This window comes from Myotis lucifugus, unplaced genomic scaffold (genome assembly GCF_000147115.1).
Source record: "Myotis lucifugus unplaced genomic scaffold, Myoluc2.0 scaffold_231, whole genome shotgun sequence".
NCBI classification, from domain to species: domain Eukaryota; kingdom Metazoa; phylum Chordata; class Mammalia; order Chiroptera; family Vespertilionidae; genus Myotis; species Myotis lucifugus.
The window spans coordinates 100,036-109,936 of NW_005871279.1; the positions used below are offsets into that span (position 1 = coordinate 100,036).

Below are 9,901 nucleotides of genomic sequence, written 5' to 3' on the forward strand. Positions count from 1 at the left end.
AGAAAAAGACATGATTCTGAAAATAAACTTCAGAAGTCAAGGATTTCAATTTTATTCAAATGCAACAGAAACCATGCAAATAATTCTTACATTGATAAGCAATAATTTACTGTAGTTAAGAAGTTTGTGATATAAATTTTTATAAAGTACTAACACTTTATAAAGTCCTAAATAGTTTTATAGAGAGGAAGGAAGAGAGAGAGAAACATCCATTTGTTGTTCTATTTATTTATGCATTCATTGGGTGATTCTTGTATTTGCCCTGACCAGGGATGGAATCTGCAACCTTGGCTTAGCAAGATGATGCTCTAGCCCAGTGGTCGGCAAACTGCGGCTCGTGAGCCACATGTGGCTCTTTGGCCCCTTGAGTGTGACTCTTCCACAAAATACCGACTTCTGCGCATGGGCCACGAAGTTTCAATCGCACTGTACGTGCGCACCCGCACGTAGTATTTTGTGGAAGAGCCACACTCAAGGGACCAAAGAGCCGCATGTGACTCGCCAGCTGCAGTTTGCCGACCACTGCCTAGCCAACTGAGCTATCTGGCCAGGGTCTAAGAAGTTTGTGATGTAAACATTTATAAAATACTAAGGCTTTATAAGTCCTAAGTCTTGAAAGAAAAGCATATGAATGATCTTGTCATTGCAGAGGATTTTTCTATAGAAGATTTAGATTTAATTAAACATAGGAGCCAAGTGTATCACACTTCATGTAGAGACAAAATCAGTTTAAAGAAAAATGTCCTCCTCTAACAAAACCAAAGACGATGAGTTCTGGTCCTTATTCTTGGACTACTTGAAATTTTCCTTTGTTCCCTGATAGTATTTCTAAATACATTTTAACTAGAGGCCTGATGCACAAAATTCATGCAAGAGTAGGCCTTCCTTCCCCTGGCTGCCAGCACCGGCTTCCTTCTGGCACCCGGGACCCGGGCTTCCCTTGCAGCCCCAGCTTCGTCCAAAAGGTCATCCAGTCTCATTAGCATATTACGCTTTTATTATTATAGATACTTTATTTAGATTGAATAGAGAAGATCGTAAGGCTACTTTGTTAATCTGACACCTATACTTGATGTCCTGCTCATCAAGAATTATGTATTTTGGGAAGAAAAATATTACAGAAAGAATTATGGAATATGATTCCTGTCAATTAATTCTTAGTTATTTTCTTTCATTTCAGCGCCTTCCCTGATAGGTATGGTAAGGAAGGACTGGGCATCCCAAAATAGCATTGCCCTATCATGGCAAGCACCTGCTTTTCCCAATGGAGCCATACTGGACTACGAGATCAAGTACTATGAGAAAGTAGGTCTTATTTGGAGCTTCCTAAAAAGTTACATATACATATATGTGCATATATGTATATACTGAGCATGTTATTATACTATATTATCTCACTTTAAAAAACTGTTCTTCTTTGGCCTAACCACATACCTCTATGTTTTTGAATACTCTCTAATTTACTATTGTGATATAATTTCTTAATTAACTTATCTTGTTTTATGTTAGATTAAAGTAGAAGATAACAAGGTCTTTATCTTATCCTAGGGAGTTTTAACATATAGTAAGAAGTAGTAATTCCTGCAACTTAACAGTTCTGTTGACATAACATTGTTTCTAAATTCACTTGGGAAGAAATAGTAAAATGAAATTATTATAACCTACAAAGAGTTTGTATAGGTCATATTACTTGCCAATGAATTTAAAGTCACAGCCTTAGCTCGTTTGGCACAGTGGATAGAGCGTTGGCCTGCAGACTGAAGGGTTCCGGGTTTGATTCCGTTCAAGGGCACATACCTGGGTTGCAGGCTCCCCCTTTGCCTGGGCCTGGTCAGGGTGTGTGCAGGAGGCAACCAATCGATGTGTTTCTCTCACATCGATATTTCCCTGTCTTTCCTTCTCTCTTTCACTCTCTCTAAAAATAAATAAAAAAAAAAAAAAAAAAAAAAAAAAAAAAAAAAAAAAATCAATGAGAAAATATCCTCAAGTGAGGTCCAAAAAAAAAAGTTTCAGTACACTATAATTTGGGAAATTGGACTATTTAAGGGATATATGGTAATAGCAGACTTTTAAATTTTTTCTTTACATTGCCAGGTCAGCTGTTTTATTATATAAAAATCTAGCAAAATAAAACTGGTTAATAAATCTACTGGCGACCTTAATTTTCATATTATCATTTAAAATAGTTCAAATTACTATATTTTCATGAATTATATACTTACCTTTATTGTTTTCACACTCTTTATGCTCCCCTCCCCAATTCCTCACCATTATGCTAGTGTTGCTATAAATATTACAGCAGACCACATGGTGAACTTTGATAGACTCATTGTGCTACTATGGAATATTGACACAGAGAGCATTGATACAGGGAATATTGATACAGGGAACATTAAATTTAAAAATTAAATGTACTAAATGTATATCATATTCAATGGTATACTACAATAAGCATGAACTTGTCACATTTCTCTAACTTACTAGAAGCAAAGAAACAACATTAACAAATTTAGGTCTCCTCTGAAGAAATATGAGGCAAGCAGAGAAACAAAAATATCTTTCTATTCTACTGCTTCTGAGCAAATGTAAGTTTGAGAAAAGGAGAGGTAACTCAGTATCATGGCTGTCTTTGTTTTGACACTCTAGTAATATCAGCATTAGGCAGTCAATGAAAACTGTCACTATCATGAATTCACATGGATAATTCATAGTCTAAAAAAGAAGAAATTTACTGAGTTTAAATTGGGTTATAGATTCTGCACATTAGCCATGCCAACATGTGTTGAGATATCTTGTTGGACTATCCTTTCAAATGTTACAACCTGTAGCATGCTGTCACAAGAATATACATATACTAGAGGCCCAGTGCACGAGATTCATGAATTTGGGTGGGCCCTCAGCCCAGCCTGCACCCTCTCACAGTCCGGGAGCCCTCGGGGATGTCCAACTGATGGCTTAGGCCCACTCCTCCTGGGGAGTGCAGTCGGACATCCATAGTGCTGCCTCGGAGACAGGAGAGGCTCCCGCCACTGACGCTGCACTCACCAGCCATGAGCCTGGCTTCTGGCTCAGTGGTGCTCCCGCTGTGGGAGCGCACTGACCGCCAGGGGGCAGCTCCTGCATTGAGCATCTGCACCCTGGTGGTCAGTGTGCTTCATAGCTACCGGTTGTTCCACTGTTCAGTCAATTTGCATATTACCCTTTTATTATATAGGATTCTGTTATCTAATTCAATAGATCTTCATGTATTCACAAATTGTGATTATTTAAAAATCAATGCACACACACATATAAGGAACTTTCAGAATGAAAATATTTCTTCACATTTTATAAAGGTTATATTTCATACCCAGCAAATCACTCTTATTTTATAGTCATTTCTACTTCATGTTTGAAGATGAAGATAACTTGCAATATTTCCAATTAAGGACAAATTATACAGATTCCATAAAAAGGGAACCACATTCATCCAATCAAGATTTTAGAAATCAATAAGGTCTGAAAGGCGGTAATTGACATAATAGTTATGTTTTAATTATGGAATAAATAATATTTCAAAGGAGTTTATTTTGTAAGAAAGTGGCAATGATCTAATGCTAATGGATTGAAAATGAAGTTGGAAGTTAAAGATTTTAAATTTATGACTCTTGTTATGTTTATGGCCAGGAAAAAGTCAATTAATCTCCCTGTGTCTCAGACTTTATATTTACAAAATGAAAATGAAGATATCAACCATTCTAGTAGGTTGTAAAATTGAATTATAAACAGACTTGAAGATGAAAAGCACACTAAATCAGTATTAAATACTATTTAAGTAAACATTAGGGAAATATTAGGATAAAATATAATATAAAATCAGAACATAATAGTATGGGAATTGTGTACAAACTAATTAAACATATTATATTTTTATATATAAATGCACACTGTAAAAGCAACCAATCAAAGATGTTAGAATATAAAACTTGCGGAGAGTATAAAATGATTGGCAGCATTGAAACTTTTTCCAACTATTACTTCAAATTCTAACTATACATCTTACATATCTGCATTTATAACATGATTTCTCCTTCCAAGAAAATATTTTTATTAAGCTTATAACTAGGGAAAATTACAATAGCACTCTTAGTTAAAAATAATTTCCTTCTTTATTAGGAACCTAAATATTGTTCAGTAAGAAAAACAGGAATCAAATAAGTATAGCCTGTAGGGTGGGCCAAAAGTTGTGAAGAATGAAACACAGAGTTTATACTTGTATTATTATTTATTTGTGGTTGTATTTTCCATACAAACAACTATAAACCTACTTTTGCCACACTCTATACACCCTACTTTGGGAACACAAATATTCCTCCATATGTGCATTTTTGTGTATGATTTTATGAGTATAGAGAATTCTAAAATGGAATGGGCTATATGCCACATGTTCTTTCAGGTGTTGCTTATTGGGGTAGAGGGGGATACAGAATGAACGTGAGGAAGGGAAGAGAGAGGGAGGTAGCAGTATAGATAAATATGAATGGATGGGTGGATCCTAAATAGCTTCCATAGTTGCCTTAGATTGAGTTACTCAAAAACAGACCCTGAGGCAGGAATTTGCATACAAGTGATTAAGAAAACTCCCAGGAGAACTGGTAAGAAAATGGAGGAAGCAGGAGTATGAAGGATGATGCCAATCAAACTCAGAGTGACTAAGGGGAGCTCTGGAATCTGATTACATCTCAGAGTCCATACTATGGGAACAAAGAAGCTGAGATTCCACACTCTGACTCCAATCCATCATTGGCGACAGGCTTTAATGGAAATGTACATGTGGGATGGAAAACAATATCACAGGCACTTCTGGTTCTCTGTAGTGGCTCCAGTAGTTCAAATGTAGGTCTCCAAAGAAGGTGGCAGTTACAGCTTTTCAAAGCAAAACTCCGAATCTGGGCGATGGAAGCAGGAATAAGTAAAGGTGATTCATGGGGACCTAGTGGCCCACCAACTGTCAATTAGGGTACCTCAATGCTCAGAGAACTATGAGAGAATCTTAATTCTCAGCTCATTATAATATTCACATTCTACTCAGTTTTCTTTTTCTTTTTTAATATATTTTTATTGATGTCAGAGAGGAAGGGAGAGGGAGAGAGAGCTAGAAACATCAATGATGAGATAGATACATTGATCGGCTGCCTTCTGCATGCCCCTATTGTGGATCAAGCTCACAACCCAGGCATGTGCCCTGACCAGAATCAAATCATGACCTCCTGGTTTATAGTTTATGCTCAACCACTGAGCAACACTGGCCAGGCCTACTCAGTTTTCAATATTGGTGCCTTAGACTTTAATTTGTGTTATTTAAACCTTCCATTTCCTTTTACTCAAAGTTACACTATATTGCAAACCCATAAGTAACCCACAAATAAGCAATATTTACACCATTCTCTGAGGACTTAAGCTGTTTTATTAAGTTCTCATTGTGTTAAGAACATTATTCTGTAAATCAGAAAGTAACTCACTTAGAATGTGCGTGTCTCTAAATATCTGAGGTCAAACTACATACTGTTATTACCAGTGACTTTTGCTCATAGAATATGTAATATTAGAAGAAGGCACTGGCCTGGGTGTTCAAAAATTTGAGTTTTGCTCAAACTTTACCTTTCTTAGTCTTATTTTCTTATAAATAAAATAAGGGTCCAGAAAGGTAAACTCTTACAGTTCTGTTTCCAAATGCTAATATGTTTGGTCTATATAGTAATATAGATAAGTTATCCTGTCTCTCAAATAACTGTATTTTTTCATTTATATCTACTGAAATTAAATACATAAACACATATTTTTAAAAATACTTTCCCACAGTGAACAGTGTTCTTCACATTATAATTATATATAAAAGTTAAGACCCTGCTGTCACTATCGTGTTTGTGTATATCTGTGTGTGTGTGTGTGTGTCTATGTGTGTGTGTTAAGAAGGATATAGAGAAAAAAATAACATGTTGCTTTTGGTCATAACTAATTAGATATTCTCCATTCAGTTAATTATATCCCCCCGATTCTTAGATACTTTTTTCATACTGAAAAAGTATTTCAGCCCTCACTGGTTTGGCTCAGTGGATAGAGCGTCGGCCTGCGGACTGAAGGGTCCAAGGTTTGATTCAGGTTAAGGACACATGCCCAGGTTGCAAGCTTGATCCCCAGTAGAGGGCATGCAGGAGACAGCCAATCAATGATTCTCTCTCATCGTTGATATTTCCATCTCTCCCTCTCTCTTCCTCCCTGAAATCAATAAAAATATTTTTTAAGTTATTTCATTTTTTAAAACTCAAATGAATGTAGTTTGAATATGAAAAGGGACTAAAATAACAAAGAAAGCCAAGTATAAGTTACCCCCCCAAAAATTATACTTAATATTTCCATGCAAACTATGCTTTTCGCCAAAGCAGAGCCTACTTGTAATGAGAGTACTGTTTAAAAAACTGAGAGCAATTTAGGTGATACAAACAAACTGCATTTAACACTTTCAAGAAGTAGACAGTCTCCTTTTGGAGAACCACAAAATGGGGCAGGTGGCAGGATGCTTTTATAGGATCAACAATAAAGCATAAGGAAGAGAAAAACAGAAAACATCTGATTGGCTGGGGCCAAGGAGTCAAACCTGTTTGGGGTGAGAAGGAACAGGAAAGTATAGAGCCCAGAGTTGGCTTGGTGTTTGGGGACTGGCTGGCTGGATATACTGTGGTTCTGGTCAAGGGGAGTATTTACAGGGACATGAAAGTTATGTAAGTTTTGGTTTGCTGACATGGCACCCAGGTAGGAACCGCTCCGTCTGGAGCTTAGAAAGTTATTTCAACAGAACTAAGACATCTGCTTTCAACTCTCAGTCTTCCCCTTCAAAATACTGCAAACCCTATTTCAGTTACAAAATATCAAAAACCCCGCTGAATATAAAACATACCCTTCTCGTATCTATCTTTTCCTCTGCTCTTTACCCTTTTGTTCACATTCTTAACTTTTGCTCTTTTTCCCTCTGTCCATGGCACTTTACCTCTTGCTTCTTTCTCCTGTTATTATATTTATCAAATTAGCCTTGATCAGAGTCATTTTTGTGTGTATCTGACTCCACAATTTTGTGAACCCTGAAGAATGGGGAACACGTCTTGTTCTCTTTGTCATTCACGCTGTCCAGTGCCTAACACAGCAAATTCTAGAGAAATCAGTGAAGTCCTCTGTTTGTTAAGAACTCATTCACAGGAAATTGAGAAAAGTCACCAGCCACTGTAAAGTTACCCCTAGAAGGAAAGAAAGAAAGAAAGAAAGAAAGAGAGAGAGAGAGAGAGAGAGAGAGAGAGAGAGAGAGAGAGAGAGAAAGAAGAAAGAAAGAAAGAAAGAAAGAAAGAAAGAAAGAAAGAAAGGAAGGAAGGAAGGAAGGAAGGAAGGAAGGAAGGAAGGAAGGGAGAAAGGAAGGAAGAAAGGAAGGAAGAAAGGAAGGAAGAAAGAAAGAAGGAAAGAAAGAAAGAAAAGAAAGAAAGAGAAGAAAGAGAAGAAAGGAAGAAAGGAAAGAAAGAAAGAAAACCTCCAGGACTTCATATTTCTACCTGTTCATAAGAAAGACACTTTCCATCATCTGTTAATAATTAGAATGGAAGCTATGAGGACAGGGGTTCCTTTTGTCCATTTTCATATCCCCAGTGCTCAGAAAGACACATAGCCAATAATCCACAGACAGTAGTTGGCCAGGTACTTTTAAAAGCATTTTGCATTGATGAAATAATTTGATCCTAATAATCCTTTTCTACAGATGAGGAAACTAAGGAAGCTAAGTAACTTTGCCAAAATCACACAGCCAGTATGTGCTTGTTAACACCGGCCTCAGTACTTACATCACAATCGGACTTCTCAGAAAAGTCAGTGCTTTCTGCTGATGCAGGTGTTCCGGGCTCCCTGAGGCCAAACACTTCATTACTCTCTAATGCCCATTTTGCATCTGTAAAATGTCAGCAATAAAACATACCTGTCTCACCAGGGTGTTGTTGCAGCTTCACTAATTACCAACTGGTAGCTCATTTTGAAACATGAACCCCCCATAACACTCCATTATTCTTATATCCAGTATTTAAAGACACTGTGACTGGTAAAGTCTTTTCCTTAAAGTTCTCTTGTTAATTCTCACCACAGTCAGCAGTTTTTAGATTTTTGTACAAGAAAACTCATCATGAGAAAGGAAGCATTCATATATCCAAGGTGGTCACAAATTACCTATATAAAATACTGAATTGATGTAACTGCTATTGTTTCACTTAGTCCACCCATTACAGTATAAGGTATCTATGAGTTTAAATACAAATATATAATTTCATGTTATGAGAACAGTGTATTATTTAAAAAGATGAGATTTGTGGGAAGCTTTTCATTATGAGAAATATTTTCATGATTCAGGGATGATTTTAAAAGTAGCCTTTTTAAAAAATATGTTTTTTATTGATTTCCAAGAGGAAGGGAGAGAGAGAGAGAGAGCTAGAAACATCAATGATGAGAGAGAATCATTGATCATCTGCCTCCTACACACCCCCTGCTGGGGATCGAGCCCAAAATCCGGGCATGTGCCCTGACCAGAATCGAACGGTGACCTCCTGGTTCATAGATCAATACTCAACCACTGAACCACACAGGCCAGGCTAAAGTAGACTCTTTTAAGGGAAGGTTGAATTCATGGTATCCTCTATGAAAGTCAAGTGAAAGGAATTGTAGAGACAGGACAGGCAGTTAGGGAAAAGGAGGGTCTATGGGAGAGGGATGCATATGTGTAGGGCAGAGACAGCTTGGAGCTGCCAGAATGTTTATCTTACTTTCACAGAGGACAAAGGAATGTGACAAGATAAGGGGAAGAGAAGAGGGGGGCACCCTGTGAGCTTTGAACTTTGAAACTGATACCCTGCAGGAAAGTAGCCAATTACGAGAGTTCGGTGGTCATAAATTAAGGAAGAGTCCAATTAGAAAGAGTCATAACGAGACAAATAGCTCCCAGCATTTATAAATCCAGAGACAAAGAGACTCAGAGAATTAGGTTTTTCCCCGTTTAGAGAAAGAGCAGGTTTTTCCCCATTTGGGGAGTTTGTATACACTTGTAATAAAATTCCAAACTGTTGCTTAAAATCTTTTAGTCCTCAAATTTTATTGTTCAAACTTCAAGAACACAGAACACACAAGGAGAGTCCACTCGCCCCAATTCCAAGTAACACAAATATTGCTTTCTTCCTTCACTCCTGGCTTATTCTACTTTCTTAAGTTTTTCCCCAGATAACAATCCAATGATACTACTAATTTTTCTAAAGTTATGTAATCCGTAAATCTGCATCTTTACTTGATAAAAAATATATGATGCAGTTATTGTAGAAATAATCAACTGAAGAAAAAAACCCATTTTTTTATAAAGTGGTTAATATGCAGTCCTCATTTTCTTTTATTGGACAGTTGTCCCTCATTAGCCTAGGGTGATTGCTTTCAGGAACCCCATCAAATACCAGACCCCTCAGGTGCTGAAGTTCCTTATATAAAATTAGAGTCCCAGTGCACGGATTCGTGCACCAGTGAGGTCCCTTGGCTTGGCCTGCACTCTCTCACAATCTGGGACTCCTCAGGGAATGTCAGACTGCCAGTTTCAGCCTGATCCCTGCAGGTCAGGCCAAGGGACCTCACCAGTGCATGAATCTATGCACTAGGCCTCTAGTATACATATAAGATCTTTGGTTAATCTCTTCCCACCTTCCCTCTGAGATTCATCAGTCTGTTCCATGTTTCCATGCCTGTGTATTGAGCATCTGCCTCCTGGTGGTCAGTGCGCATCATAGATACCAGTTGAACTGTCACTTAGGCATATATATATATATATATATATATATATATATATATATATATATAT

At 37.3% G+C, this 9,901-nt stretch overlaps 1 protein-coding gene across 1 annotated transcript in view; it reads left to right on the plus strand.

The window, feature by feature from the left end:
- Positions 1-1,180: 1,180 nt before the first annotated feature.
- LOC102423914 (ephrin type-A receptor 6) overlaps positions 1,181-9,901 on the plus strand; it is a gene marked incomplete at its 5' end in the record, with an annotated part of 354,481 nt that continues 345,760 nt past the window's right edge. The window contains one exon of the mRNA XM_023762099.1: positions 1,181-1,305. Coding sequence (XP_023617867.1) covers positions 1,181-1,305 — 125 coding nt within the window. The remainder of the gene's footprint in view (positions 1,306-9,901) is intronic.